A 15,600-nucleotide genomic window follows, 5' to 3' on the forward strand; every position below is an offset into this window, starting at 1 on the left:
CCAGCCAGGTTTGTGGTTCTCCCGCCAGGGAACAGCATTTCATCTATACAATAAAACAGATGAAAACTTGTTCCACAGCTGAAAGTTGCAGGCCAACATGCGGCAGGGCACGATTCAGCCTTCAAAAGGAAGGCGGTCTGACACAGGCTATAATGTGGAGGGACCTGGAGCTGTGCTGATGGAGATAAGGGATCACGGGACGGACAGCCTGTGATTCCCCCTAGGTGAGGACCAGAGAGTCCGACCCGCTAGACGGCGGTTCCAGGAGCCCCGCCGGGGCTGGGAGTGCGTGTCCAGTGGGCACAGGGTTTCCTTCTGGAGGTGAGGGGCCTGGGGGTGAACGTGCCTGCACAACAGAGACTCTACTTCTCGCCTGCGAAAGGGACACTTAAGAGTGGGTAGGACGGTAAATGTCATGTTGTGTGCTTTTTACCACAATTTAAAATGTTCAGGTCAGCTCTCCCAGGGTCCTGTTCACCCCTCTAACCCCCTGCACCCCGGCCCCCAAGACACATTTGTATCTAGAAGGGGGGAGCCCGCCACCCGCCACCCAGGGGTTCCCGCCACTCTCCACGCAATATCCACGTCCCTTCCCTCCTCGGAGGGGTCAGAGATAGCGGGTCAGACCCTGCTGAGCGAGCGTCACAGAGAAACGAAGTATCTAAAATCTCTGCGCGGCCCCGCCCACCACAAGCAGGGCCCCGCCCACCGTGGAGCAGCCTCTGAGGCTGAGGCTCCGCCCCCTGCGGCTCCGCCCACCACAAGCAGGATCCCGCCCACCGTGGACTGGCCTCTAATACTGAGGCTCCGCCCCGTACGGCTCCACCCACCACAAGCAGGGCCCCGCCCACTGTGGAGCAACTTCTGAGATACTGAGGCTCCGCCCTGGTGGCTCCGCCCCCAGGAGGCTCCGCCCACCACAAGCAGGGCCCTGCCCACCGTGGAGCGGCCTCTGATACTGAGGCTCCGCCCCTAAGCTCCGCCCTCAGTGGCTCCGCCCCCGGCGGCTCCGCCCCCGGCGGCTCCGCCCCCTGGCTCTGTCTCATTGCGGAGCCGCCGCCCGGACCACAGCTCTGCCCCCAGGGATGGGTGGAGTGGGCTGGTCGTTCCTGCCCTGGACTCAGGGGGCTCCTCCCGGTACCCCCTCGGCGCCCTTGGTGAGCTGTCTGCAGACCCGAGGGTGCATCACGGGGATTCTGTACGGAGAGATTTTGCCGAAGCACAGTCACAGGTCTGTCTTCACTAGACCTACCCCAAGATTCCCTCCAGCTCGTCGAGACAGGGGTGCCTTTGAATCAAAGCCCCCTCCTGGCCAGAGACCGTCCGGAGGAGTGTCCGTTAGGGGAAAAGAGACGGGGAAGGCTAGAAACCAGGAGAGCCTGGGCGTCTTTATGCGATTGCTGGGTCCGGTGACCCGAATGTCAAGCCGGAGTGTAAGCGGGTGTTGGGGGCGTGCCGAGGGTCCGAGTCCCGCCTGGTGGGAGCGCCCCAGAGTCAGGGGCCCGGGCCAGCCCCACAGGCCCCGAGGGGGCACTGAGTGACCAGCCTGGGGGGGTGCGCACTGCTGGGTGGCTCTTCACGGAGGTCACTCTCCTGATTCTCGGGGAACAGTTCAGTCAGAGGCTTGGGAACAGCCTGAGTAGCAGTTATGTTCATGTCTGTCTTCTGGTGGTGTTTCGGGTACCCGAGTGTGTATGTGTGAGTTAAGTTGCTCAGTCGTGTCTGACTCTTTGCCACCCCATGGACTGTAGCCCGCTAGGCTCCTCTGTTCATGGGAGTCTCCAGGTAGGAACACTGTAGTGGGTTGCCATGCCCTTCTCCAGCTACCCGAGTGCTTATATGTCATTGCTTTCATATCTGTCTGATTATGGCTTATCTGTGATCCTTACTCATAGGTCACGTATGCAGGATTTAAAAATTTTTTTTAAATGTTTTTGATTGCCAAAGACTGAAGGAAGCAGGCATTTCTTGGGGGGCATTTTGGCACTTCCTATCAACATGTGAAAACTAGCATTTCTGCTTCTGGGACTGTGTCCTGAAGACCCCCTGGCACACTGATGTGCAGATGTCAGCAGAGGGGGTTCTCTCAGGTATCACCTCGTCTAGAATGGAGTCTGGGGGCGCAGGCCAAGCCCTTCTGCTGGGAAGGGGGGGGCGGCTCTGAGCGGAGTGAGACGTTTGTCCCGCCAAGCACACGCTCTGGCCAGTCTGGCAGTCTGGCCCCGGTGTCCGGGTGCAGGGCCGGCCCCACCCACGCACAGAGCCATGGAGCACTGCCATCTGTGTGGCGTGGGTTGGGGCCTCTGTGTCTGTGAGTGCAAGCCTCTCTGTTCAAGGGCGCTTTCTGAACGCAGACGCGGGGACTCCCCACTCCACCTTGGGGAGAGTCAGAAAAACACTTATTTCTCTCTTTTGGCCCCTGAGTTTCTACCTGAGCAGGACCTTCTTTACAATAAAAACCAAAGTTCCTAAAGAACGTTAAGATTCACTGTCACATGTCATTCCTTTTGGCTCATTCTGTGTTTGATGTGGTTTTCAGATGGAGACGAGGTGCCTGGGGTTTGAGGTTAGAGAGTTCACAAGACCCCGTGGGTTTATGTCATAGGTGCTGCGTCCTCCTGCCTGGCTCCCGGAAAGCTGGGGGTGGCTGAGATGTGTCTGCATCAGTCATTCATCCTGACGCCTGGGGGTGGGGGGGTCACTTGCCTCTTCTGAGTCAGTGTAATTGTATATACAGTTATTTTAAAATTAAGCAAATAATAATCAGTGTGTGTGTGGGGGGGGATGATTGGTTTTTTTGGAGGTTTTCTGATGTATCTAATGAGGCTCCTCTAACCACATGCCACCTTGTCCTCGAGTGGGACCTGTTTGCCATATTCAGCCAAAGCGAATAATTGAACCCACAGATACTCTTGTGAGTGTGTGTGCGTGTGTAAAATGACAACCTGTTTCTGTGGATCCCAGTGTTAGGCACTGAGAAGCCTCTCCATACACACTTATGAGGTGGGATGAATGTGTGCTTTGAAAAATGCGTCTAAGGTTGCTTCTTCTCTCCCGGCACTTCCGCACGCCATGAGCTGCTGTGGGTTCTCAGTCTTCCCTCCCGCAGCCTGGGGCGCGGGTGTGGCGGGGACCCTGGCGCGCAGGCGGGCAGGTGCACTCACCTGCGGTGTGTGAGGAAGCTGCCGCTGACGTGCCCCGAGCCGTCGCAGCCAGGCGTGGGGCAAGACATGCCCTCCGTCTTGACCGACTTCCAGGAGAACTGGGAGCCGTTGAGGTAGCCGTCCTTCTGCCTCTTGGCCGCCAGCGGACACCCGGACGCGCTGCGGTGTGAGGCGTACTTGCCGGTGATGTGGCCCTGGCCATCACACCCGGGCACCGGGCACCTGGGGGCAGAGCGGGCACTTGACTGTCTCGCCCCCAGGTGCCCAGTGTCCCCGCAGCAAAGTCAAAGTAACCCGACAAGAAGGGAAAACCAGCATCTTCTACTCCGGTTCCAGTGGGATTGAAAAAAACAAGACCACTCAAAGGCACCACCTAGTGGAGCAGTGAGGTAGTTCACCCTCCGGGAAACTGGTCCAGGGAAGGGGCAAGAGGCTTTCCCGGAGCGGAGCGTCCTCGCTTGGGGAGGGATGCCCACACCCATGCGAGAAAAAGAACTCGTTTGTTGGAGCAGCTGGGGTGCGGGTGTCTGTCTGAGAGACACCGCTTTGGGACAAGGTCTCAGCCTTCAGCAGGAGATGTGCAAACTCAATGGGAAATTGACTTTGGGATTATTTTTAAAAGATTGTTTTATAAACCTGTGTTCTTCTCAGGAGCAGGAGAACACCTATTTGTTTGGCCATGTTTTCTAGACCACAGGATACCCCTCCAGCCAGACGGGTGTGAGCAGCAGAGGCGGTTTAGCTACAAGGTGCCCCAGGAGCACTTTTTAATTTTTGTGATAAATGGGAAGTTCACCAACCGGAGCTAAAGTTCAGCAACAGGCTAATCAAGCAGTGTTTCTGATACTTCTCTGTCACAGGTTATGGCAAAGTGCCAAGGATTTACAGCAAAACCACAGGCACGTTTGTTTGTTATCATCAAAACTTTTCTCCAAAGACATTGCGTGAGATTAAAATTTCCAGAAGATGGCAGTGGATTTATATCACGGGTCTTTGAGGCTCACTGGGAAGCGATTCAGGGCCGGGGCCTGCAGGGAGCGGGGTGGAGGGCTGGCCTTCTACCCGCAATGGTCTCCATCCTCCTTAGCAAGAAGCAGAGGACCGACAGCGGGAGACTCGGGATATAAGCGGGAGACTCGGCCGTATGCTGAGTGTTGTGGTTAATGACGTCACACGCTATCATGAACCCGACAGTGTATGTAAATACGCTCAGTATGTTCGTAAATGCGCCCAGTAAGTTAACCCTCCCAGGGAGGTGTAGAGGGACGTTCCTTGTAACTGGTTTTACCACCCCGGATGGACAGACATCCGGCTGGCACCGCGTCTGTCTCTCAGAGGGTGCTTCTGGCCGAGTGCAAGTGTGCGTGGCTCTGCTCTCGAAGCTGTGAGCTTGCCCTCCTCCAACCGCTCCAAGCCGGACATGCCCCGGCCGGCAGCCCCCGGCCCCGCCCCCGGCCCCGCCCCCGGCCCACGCACCTGATGGGCTCCTGGTCTTCCTTGTCCTCTTTGCTCTGTGCTATCCTGATGCCGCTCTTCTTGGCTCTCGGGCAACCTGAAAGGCTAAGAAGACAGGTGACTTCAGAAGCTGTCCTGCACCTTTACCCTCGAGCTCCTTTCACTGTTGATGGTGCTTTGACCCAATTTCCTCCAGAATCTGGTGCTTCTTGGCGTGAAGACAAAGTCCTGGGGAAGGGTCCATTCGGGCTTAGGAGCCCCTTGGGGCTCCCCCCAGGCCTTCAGACACTGCAGATCCCCCAGAAGGGCACCCAGAGCCTGGTGGGGGGAACCGGCCCCTGTGGAGCCTGGAGTCCCAGGAGAGGTGGGACTGACCTGTGGGGATGGGTGTTCTCAGCACAGAGGGGCTACAGTGGGGAGACACACAGGCCCCCCTTCCTTCCTGCAGCTGGGTCCCAGAGTCCCCTGACCTGCGAGGGGTGTGCACCTGCCGCCCGGCCCCGTTTACCTGAGATACGACTCCCTGTGGCATCTTCAGAAGACGCAGTGCAAACTGACCAAGCTGATTTTATTTAATTTTGGAATTTGGAGGAGTAAGAGCTCACATTATCTAAAGGAAATTTTCCAGCTGGAATGCCTATATGATTTTTCTAGATAGCTAATACCAGGCTATTCGGTGTGAAATTATATAGAATGACAGGGAATCTTTGCAAGGAACCAGAGAACCGGGCCCCGGGCGGTCTCTGGAGCTGCCCAGGGGGCTGGAGGTGGGGCCCGGCGGAGTCTGGGCGGGCGTGCCGTGCTGACCCTCTTCCTGGCTTTGTCGGGGCTGCCCCCCCGAGCACGCTGGCCCTCAGCCGCTCGCTCCATCACTTCCGTCTCCCTAGCGGTGTTGCACGCTTGTGCAGCTGCCTGGCTCCTCTCCGGGAAGCCGCGCCTCCCGGCAGAAGTCAGTCGAGCCCAGACCTGCGCCCTGGGGCTGAGCGGTGTGGGCCTCTCCTGCCTGCCTTCCGCTTGTTTTGCCTTCCCTCCTCCACCCGGAACTTCGGGGGGTGGTGTGGCTCCAGGCCCCCGCCTGCCGAGATGGGGCCGGGAGTGAAGAGAAACTGGAACAGAACCAAAGCAAGTGGCGCCACAGGGAGCTCAGTCTGGACCTGACTGACTCCGAGGAAAACTTGGCTCTGACACAGAGGCTGGTCTGGAATCCTGGCATCATGTCCGAGGCGGGAGAGTCCGCAGCCAGCTCTCCCAGGCTCTGCCCGGCTCAGCGAGGCCAGCCACGGGTAGGAAGGGGCGCTGCTGCGTCTGAGTGATGGCCCTGCATGCCGGCCCTTGCCTTGAGAAGCTGTGCCTGTGGCCGCGTCACTGACCGTCTGCGTGCAGAGCTTTGTGGCCCGCGTGAGAGCCTCTGGACGGGGCCAGTGCCCCCCAGAAGGCCGCCAGTCCTGATATGTGCTGGTACCAGGGGGCCCAGAAGGGGACGCCCCTCCCTGCTGGTGTCTGCACTTCCTCGGGCTGCTTCCCTTGCCTCCCCGGGACCGGGGGACGCGCCCATCTCGGGGTAGGGAGGACGTGGGGCTCTTGCTTGGTCTCCTTGAGCTCAGGGACCAAGTGACGCATCTCGGCCCTGGGCTGCCCCCGTCCCCAGGGAGGGCAGGGTGTGTCCTTGTTGTGAAAGAGCGGAGTGAAGGTTCTTGGGAACCGGGGCTGGGGACCTCGCGGGCGCGGGGTCCCTGTGCCCTGTGTCCACGCCCTGAGGGTCAAAGCAGCCCTGGGGGAGAGTGCAGCGATTCATGGAAATGCTCTCGGCACAGACGGGAGGGTCTGGGGATGGTTCCTGCAGCGCCGTCCTGGTGGAGAGCCTGGAGCTCACGGCGTGCCGCTACTCAAGGTGGGAGGGTCCTGGCGAGTCTGCTCCTGCTGTGCGTGCTCCGGGCCGCGGGGCTGCCGTCCTGGGTGGAGGGGTGGCATCGGGGAGGCCCCGGGAGCCCGCGGGGGAGGACCTCCCAGAGACGCTGCTGTGCCGGCCCGTCTGGAGATGGCAGAAAGGAGCCAGCCTGGAGCAGGCCAGGGAAAGAAAGCAGTGCCCAGAAACAGTGCCTTTGCGGGAAAACTGAAGAAAGGGCTCTCGCGGCTGTGGTTTGAAGACAAGATGCTCGGGACGTGGCCTGAGCTCCTCCGTCCCCAGTGCGAGGTCTCTCCACCGAGGACAGAGGGGACACAGAGCTTCTGATGATGGTTTTTTTTTTTTTGACAGGACATCAGAGATGGTCAATACTATTGATTACAGTGAGCTTAAGAAAGCTTCAGAGGTGCTGGAGAGACAGCAAGTCACACCACATCCCCACCCCGGCAATAGCATGGGCGAGTCACAGCCCGTCTCGGGCGGGAGGGCGGCTTGCGTTTCCCTGAGGGAGCTTCTTGGGCCGTCCAGGAGCGTTCCATCCACGACCAGCCGGGACATCGGCGGCGGCCTCTCAGCCGAGGCCTGCCTCCGACAGCTAAGCACTCAGTTTCCTCCAGCGGAGACAGAAATGAGCCTCCCGCTGCTCAGGGCAGCTCTGAGGATGGCGGGGAGCATGTTTCCTGGTTCCCGGGCGGCGTCCAGGACACAGGCCCCGGGGAGAAGTGATGTCCGTAAGCAGACGGACCTGCCTCTGGGGGGCGGCAGGGGACCCGAGGGTCACTCCTCTCCTCCCTGGAGCCCAGGGAGGGGCACGCACACCTCTTCGCGTTGTGCTTGCGGCCCTTGCGTGTTTCACAAGTTGAAGGTTGTGGTCAATCTAACAAGTCTATAGGCTCCACTGTTCCAATAGCATCTCTCACTTCATGTCTCTGTGCCATATTTTAAAAACTCGCAATATTTTAAGCTTTTCCATTATTGTTACATCTGCTATGCTGACCTGTGATCTCTGATATTGCAATTACAAAATGACTACAGCTCACTGAAGGCTCAGATGATGGTTAGAGTGTTTATAGCATTCGAGTCGGTGGCCTGGATCCACCGCATCTCTGAGGTGCCTGTGACAGGCTGGAATCTTGGCAGGATTTAGAATAAGGCTGAGGGTCTGCTCCCTGGGAGAAATTCCCCCGAGGTTTGCATGTAGGGAACACCACCTCATGTTCCTGGGAGGTGAAAGTCGCTTAGTTGTGTCCGACTCTTGGTGACCCCATGGACTGTACAATCAGTGGAATTCTCCAGGCCAGAATACTGGATTGGGTAGCCTTCTCTTCTCCAGGGGATCTTCCCAACCCAGGGATCGAACCCAGGTCTCCCGCACTGCAGGCAGATTCTTTAGCAGCTGAGCCACAAGGGACACCCTGAAAGGCCTGTTTCTGTGTGTCCTTATGGCCTCCGAGGGTCACTGGGCCTGGGCTGCCTCTGTCCTGCTCCATCGCCCAGTCTGCCCAGGGCCTGCCACCCGGGAGCCTCCTCTCTGCCAAGGGCTCGAGCCCACTCTGACTTGTTTGCACGGAGCGCAGTTCTCTGATAAACAAGGCTGTGGAACATGCCACCCCCACAGGGCTGTGTATAGCCCGCAAGTGCGCTGAAAACCAAGTCAATTTACTTCTCAGCTCTGTGGACTAATCCTGGTACTGTTAATTCCAGCCCTAGAGAATGGCTTCAAGTCAAGCTTTAATTACATTTTATTCACAAGTTTACACTATACTAACATACACCCTGTTCTAAAGCGTAAGTGAATGCATACACATGTTTAAATTGAATAAATTTACGTCATGCCAAAGCAAAAAGAAAAAAAGTAGAAAAACAGACAGGTGGACATGAAATGACCAGGAAATATTCACTTTTAGTTTGCAGGCATTGTTTGCTACTGGGAGTTGTGGCCTTGTGAGGACTGAGATATATTCTAACATAAAATAAAGAGTAGCATAGAATGTGCTTGATTTAGATACTTAACTCAAGCTTGATCTAATTTAATTTCATTTTCCCTAAAGCAGTGATGCTACTGCGGAGATCCCTTCTGGAGGTATTCACTCAGTTCTGCATTCACGATACAGCAGCTGGCTCTGGGCGGCCTGGTAAAACCGGGAGGATGACCTGGTGAGACTCCTCTGGGCCCTAAGGTGGGTGGCAGTGGCCCGGGGAATGCCAGGTGTGTTTGGAGACGCCCGGTTGTCAGGCATGGGGAGCTGGTGCCATGGCAACGAGTGGGTGGGCTGGCGCGGCTCCCCAGCACCCGACAGAGCACGGGGCGGTCCCAGGGCAAAGGTGGGTCGACCCCAAACATCCACAGTGCCAGGCAGACAGCCCCAGACAGAGACTGGGGTGTTTCTGTCGAGCGAGTGTGAAGAATCTGGCCCTCATTTGGTTCTCTCAGTGGGGTTTCCTAACCCCCACTTGCCCAGACCTGCGCTGTTTAAACGATGCTCCCAAATGGATGGAAAGTGGACACAGAAGCATGAGACTTGCAGCAGGACCTTAACGAGGAAAGGGCCCCCTCGGCGAGCTCTGCCCCTGAGCCAAGCCCAGTCAGCCAGCCGGGGGCGGCCCTGACCAGAGCCCCGGTAGTTGGTTACTTTGGGGGCCACACGGCGTGGCCCCACCCTGCCCCCCACGGCCCACTCTGCTGGTTGGCAGCCGACGGGCTTCGGGGTGACCCCCAGCTGTCCTGACTCCTCCTTCCCTGTTCTCTTGTTCTTCTTTGCCCTTCAGTTTCTCGTGGGGGAAACTGAAGGGCCCATCCACTGCCCAATCTATAATCTGATCTTAGAGAATGGCAAGCTGACAGCTGCGCCGTTACCTGTTTGTCTGTTAGAGGCACCTCTGCACCTGCGTGGGAGACTGTGTGTTACGAGGGTCTCTGGTCAGGCCGGCTCTTGTCCCGACCTGGCCTGCTGGTCCTGAGTGCACTCGACAAGGCACTCCTGCCTGGGCCTCAGGGTCTGCACCCTTCTTTGCGTAGACGTTGTATTGAAAGGCTCTGTCTCTGCATGCCTAACACAGGGCCTGCTGTAGAATTGCTGCTGTCGTGGTTTAGTCGCCTAGTCACATCGGGCTCTTTGGGATCCCACAGGCTGCAGCCCACCAGGCTCCTCTGTTCACGGGATTCTCCAGGCAAGAACACTGGAGTGGGCTGCCGTCTCCTTCTCCAGGGGATCTTCCTGACCCAGGGATCGAACCTGGCCTCCTGCCCTGCAGGCGGACTCTACCGTGGCCACCTGGGAGGCCCCGGGTGTGGAACGGAGGCTCATAAACTGTTTAGGGGGTGCGAGCCTGCCTGGGGCCCCTGTCGTCTCGGACGACGGAATCTCCACGCTGCCCTTAAAGTCCCTGCCCCCGGGACTGGCGGGCCCGGATTTGTGAGGTCAAGCGTTTCTATGTGTTCAGCTCTGCTGATCCCTGCTTATAATAACCAAACAGCTTTGTGGCTCTAATCTCAATATTTAGGAGATCAGCTCTCAGTGGGATTAGCAAGCTTGCCTCTCAGTGGCTGTTCTCAGGGAGCTTATGATATCCTGGCTCTTCTCATCCTTTGTCAATTTAGAAGGGCATGCTCCTGCATGACTTGAGAAAGGCTTCCTGCAGATGGAGCTGGTGGCACCGTTGCCGTGGGGACAGGGGGGCGCCTGAGGGGCCTGTCAGCCCGAGAGCTGGTGTTCTGAGTGAGGGCGCCACTGGCTGGAGCCAGCCTGCTTTGCGGTCGAGGGTCTCTAAACCCTCAGCTCCCCGGTGGAGCCAGCTGAGCCCGTGTGAAGCCTGCGTTAGGAGGGCATGGGGGGGGGGTCTTGGGCCCAAGGCACGTACCTTCGGTGGGAAGCGTAGTTGCCGGTGATGTGCCCGGAGCCGTCGCAGCCAGGCGTGGGGCACCTGCAATCACAGACACACAGTGGGGTTCACTGGAAAGGCATCAATCTCCTGAACAGGTAGCTTCCTTATTCATCTAGCTTCCGAGGCTCTTGGACGTTGAGCCTCGCCGGGTGAAGGGGTGGGGGGCGCATGGAGCTGGAGGCCCCCGGGTGGGTGGAGCAGCCCCCGCCCTGTTGCCTCGGGGCTCGGCCGGACCCCTCCTCCCTCCACGCACTGCGGCGCCCCCGGGGGCCGGGGATCTCGGGGCAGCACTTTGGTCCCAGATATTCAGCCTTCAGTCTCCCCCGCTCCACACTCCCCGCGTGCCCGCCCCAGCTGTTATTCAAGCTTGGTGGGCCAGTCACTGCTGGCGAGCCGCTGCACCATCCGCGCACGATGTGAGAAGTTTTACATGAACAGGCACACACACTGGCCTGAGACTGGTCTGTGTCTAAACTCAAAACAACATGTTACAAGGGCCCGGCCATGCTGACCCCTCCCAGCCGTGCCCCTGGTGGGCCTCAGGGCCTGGAGCAGGCACCCCTGTGCCAGGCCAGGGAGTTGGACTAGGGGTCTTTCAGACCCTCCGTGGGTGCTCAGGGAGCTCTGCTTTGGCACCGAAGTCTCTTGGTCCACAGGTCAAGTCAACTGAGATGATGAGAGGGGTCTGGACCCAGGCGGCCCGTGTTTAAACCTTCCCGGGAGCTCCCTGCAGTCTCTCTGCCACATCAGAACTGCGCTTGTGGCAGATGCTGGGTGTGAAGATAGCTCCCTGAGTCCTGCCTCCGAGGACCGCCTCAAATCCACCATCATGGGAACCAGCAGTCCGGCAAAGACGCTTTGGCTCCAGCTACTTCAGCTGCATTAGTACCCGCCAGGAGGGTGAGAACGAAGGACACAAGAGGAAAGCATATCTTTTCTTTTTACGAAATGTTAGCTCTCAAGAAGCAAGGATGAAATGATAACAGTGTTACTGCCCAGGAGGGACCCTGGGAGGGGGCCCTGTGCCGCCTCTGTACGCAGTGAGCATCTGAGTCCCTGGCAGGGACACGCGTCACAAATATAAAGTGATCAATAAGTGTAAGTGCTTTCTAAGTGATTTCAGCTTGCTCTCCGCTCTGAAAGCCACCTGGATGTTGGGCCAAGGCCAGCAAATTACTTGCTTACAGACAGACTTTCTCAAGGTCAGTGAGCGTGTCAGGGCGTGTGTGATGGGCCCACACGGACCCGGGCTGAGTCCAGGGCTGCGGATGTCGTATCTTGACACTTAGATGTACTGTCTGTTGTTGATATTAGGAACTGCCTCATTCTCATCTAGTCCTGAGGAAAGGAGCACAGTTACCAACCTCAAGCATATGCTGACCCTTGGCGTGTCCTCTGAAGGACGAAAGTCTGATTTACCGCCTGTGCTGTGGGGGAAGGCAGACATGGAGGAGAAGTCGTCGATGTGTGTAAGCAGAGTCAGGGTGTAAAAACTGGAGTCGGAGGCCAAAGGATGCTGTTCTTTCATCAAAAACAACACCCGGATCAGACTGTAGACCCGACTGTCGCCAAAGTAACAGCTGTTCGTGAACTTCAAGTCTGATCACGAGACTACTAGGTCAATAACGTGAGTGACTGAATTTAACTAGCTGATTTCCCAATGGCATCTCATGTGGAGAGGCCCCCCAACCCCAGAGGGGGGAAATTTTGAAGCAATAAAATCATTCTGAGAAAAGCAATCTCCACGCACGTTTCTGTTTTGAAAATATATCAAGAAACAGAACTGTCTCCCACCAGCCAGTCATGTACACGTGGCCTTGCTTTTTGGTCAAAGAACTCCTTAAACTCTTCCTAATTTAAGATCCCAGTGCAAATTTATTTAAAATGTATTCATTTAAACATGAGTAGAAATTTTTAATGACTTTCTTTGGTAGAGGCAGGAGGAGGTCGACACACCCTGTTCAGATTTAAGTGAGGTGTCACAACCAAGACTGTACAAAGGAAAACAAGATCTTTACTAATTATAAAAAAGAGAAGAGGGTTTTGGAGTAGTTTTTGTGCATTTAAAACATTTACGAAAGCATCATTTGAAGTAAAAGACGTATTTAAAACGCTCTTTGTCACCATGAAAACAAAGAAAATGTTGACTTGGGTCATTTTCAGAGCTTTCACAGTGTCAGGAAAGAAAAAAATCATTTCTGGAGAGCGGCCTGGCTTTCTGGAAAGGTTTGTTGTTTTATTTTCAGGGTTTCAAGTTAGGTAGACGAGCGATACCTGGCCTGCTGCTCCTAAGCTGCGAGGACGTGGAGAAGCTAAGCCCTCTGTGGTCACACCCTCACCTGGGGGAAGACGACGGGCGGGAGTGCCGGTGCCGGGCGGGCGGGGGCTGCGAATTCACACTCAGGTCACCCACCCCAGAAACAGCCCGCCCCGGTCCTCCGCAGGGCCGTGGTTTGGCGTTTTCATCTTTAGGGGGTGCTTCTGAACCGCACGAGGCAGTCCGGGATGGGGACTCATTATTCTTTCTCTAACAGCTCTGCGGAGCTCATTTTCATGGTACTGCTCAAGACTTTAAGGATTTTAAAATCTCTGAGATTTGCATACAGATTTCCTGGCTTTAATACATCCCAGAGTTTAAAAATACCCCGTTTTCTGAAGTCGGTGAAAGGGGAAGCGGCCGTTCGTGTAACAGAAGGGGTCCCTGCTTCTCAGAGGATCAACTCCCGCAGCCTCCATAGCAGGCTGCTGCACAACCCACCCAGAAACTTGCTGGGCTTCTGCTGGGTGGGGCACGTCTTCTCCGTGAAGGGAGGCCGTGTGGGACCACCCACATCCCCGAGGACGGATCGGGAGGCAGCATGGCTGCACAGCTTGGCTTTGGAAACGGCAGCAGAGAGTGGCGGGAAACTCCCCGCGAGGCTGGCGCTCCGGCACCTGGGTGAGGCTACCCCAGCCTGCTGTCCTCCCTGCATCCGGCCAGTGCTCACCGACGCTCCACCAGGTCTGTTTTACCGGCGTGTGGTTAGAGATATAACTTTCTGATAAATAAAATACTAGCTTCTTCATTTTCTTTTTCTCTCCAGTCCAAAGATACCATGGGTAAAAACACTCTGAGACAGGAAATGGTGAACGTGTAATCTTAGAATCTCTGTCTATTCCCAAGGAAAATATTCATGATCCTTTGCCTTATCTGTGATCTTGAATTGCCTTGGGATTTAATTCATATCAAGAGAAAGTAATTCTGGGTAGTTCATGTTATCATTTGGCTGAAGAAATTGGTCCTGTGTAGACATTTAAGAAGGTGGATGGAAAAATCATAATCAAATCTTTAAGCCACATTTATGTTTTGCAAAATTCAGGCAAAAGTCTAAAAAAAAAGAAAAATTCAGGACCACTCACAAACTCCTGGATTTCCTGGAACTAATCTCTCAGTGGGGACAGAAGAGGTTTCTGTGGCTTTTGTGAATCTAAGGTGTAAGGCCCGAGCGCTCTGACTTCCTCTCGACCATCTGCCCCCAGAAGGGCCGCTGCAGCTCACATCGCCCGGGTCGGGAGCCCCGGCAGCGCAGGCGAGCACGCTCCTGTGCCTCACGGCCTGTGTCAGGAGAAGCCTCTGATCCGCGTCACAGACGGGGCAGCGGCCGGCTCCTCACCTCGCCTCTGGTTCATCCTCCGCAGGACATGTCACCCCTGCTGTGTGATTACGAAAGAGGCACCTGGCGCAGGCGCAGCGGCAATAGCAGGGGTTTGATCTTGACTGCCGCTGTGCTGCAGTGCTTGGTTGCTTGTGTGGACATCTTTAACACATCTCTGTGTCCGGCATCCTCTTTCCTTTGTAGTTTGCTGTTGTTGCTTATCCTCTCTCTTTTGTAAAGAAAGTTGAAGGCTTGATAAGTAGTTCTGTTGAGTGAGACGTTTAAAGTAAGGCATCTGCTCGGCGACAGGAGGGCCCCATCAGTGACGGGCCCTGAGTCTGTGTGGCTGCCCACCCTGGGCTCAGGCAGGGAGCTGTCTCCTCGGGCCCTCGACGGGGGCAGCGGATGGCCAGGTAGGCGTCCAGCGCGGCCTCAGATGCCTGTTCTCCGGGATGAAGGCCACCGGACGTGATGTGGTTGAGGACCCAGAGCCGGCCAGCCTCTCTGCCGCCCCTGGGCAGGGGAGCCACGCGGTGTGGCCGGTCTGCCCAGCGTCTGCTGTGCCAGCTCCCTGGGGCCGGCCCGCAGGGACAGCGTTCTCAGGACACTCAGGTCTCTCATCTTGGTAAAACCGGTTACTTATTTTTAAAAACCTTATAAGTAAAGGCTAAAGCCCTGCCTGCAGGTCTGACCTGTCCTTGGGCCTCACCTGGCCTGTGAGCCGCCCTGCGAGGCTGACCTGCAAATAGGCCGCATCTCTGACGGCGGCAGCAAAGCAGGCAGAGAAACGCTCACTGGACCCACAGTATGACAGTGTCACAGGCCAGACTCAGGTCCCGGGAGAGTTTTGACGAATTTCGTGGCGTGCTTCTGTAACCACCCTTTTTATTAAAAAAATTAATTAATTTATTTTAATTGGAGGTTAATTACTTTACAATATTGCGGTGGTTTTTGCCATACACTGACATGAATCAGCCATGGGTGTACATGTGTCCCCCATTGTAAAAGCACTTTTTTGTCCCTTTCTTTCACACCCATCCTACCAGGGGCATTTGTTAAGTAAAACACGAAATACTCTCAGTTTTAAATACTCTCAATTTTAAATGAAATCACAAAAATGCAAAATTAGGCCTCATCTATAATAGTAAAATATATTTGTAATTGGAATGATTGAGGTCAACTCTGTAAAAGATTTGTCCCATGTATATGAAAATTTCAACTCAAAAACATGTATAAGAGAACTCAAAAACATTTTTTTTTGGACTTAAAGAGATGTGGTTCTAAAAATGTATGTCTTTATTTTGGCATATAAATGGGAAACAATAAAGAAATGCAGAGGAGTGCAAAATAAAGGTGTTTTAAAACAGAAAGCTGACATATACTGACTTTGACATCTTCTCCCCAAATATAAGGAAACCAGGTCACTTAAAAGCAATAGATATCTCTTCTACCCAGGTTCCTGGGTTTATGTCCTGAAACTGGAGGAAAGCAAGGATCTTATGAACTGATTTTTAGTTTGCAGGACAGTAGTCACTTTCTCTGCTTTTTGAATTCG

At 55.5% G+C, this 15,600-nt stretch overlaps 1 protein-coding gene across 18 annotated transcripts in view; it reads right to left on the reverse strand.

Moving 5' to 3' along the window:
* MYT1L (myelin transcription factor 1 like) overlaps nt 1-15,600 on the reverse strand; it is a 400,361-nt gene that overhangs the window by 24,911 nt on the left and 359,850 nt on the right. For all 18 annotated transcript variants that reach the window (XM_070459146.1, XM_070459143.1, XM_070459144.1 and 15 more), the window contains 3 exons: nt 10,387-10,449; nt 4,641-4,724; nt 3,165-3,386 (listed from right to left, as the gene is read on the reverse strand). In XM_070459146.1, the coding sequence (XP_070315247.1) occupies nt 3,165-3,386; nt 4,641-4,724; nt 10,387-10,449 (369 nt within the window). The remainder of the gene's footprint in view (nt 1-3,164; nt 3,387-4,640; nt 4,725-10,386; nt 10,450-15,600) is intronic.

This window comes from Odocoileus virginianus, chromosome 31 (genome assembly GCF_023699985.2).
Source record: "Odocoileus virginianus isolate 20LAN1187 ecotype Illinois chromosome 31, Ovbor_1.2, whole genome shotgun sequence".
NCBI lineage: Eukaryota > Metazoa > Chordata > Mammalia > Artiodactyla > Cervidae > Odocoileus > Odocoileus virginianus.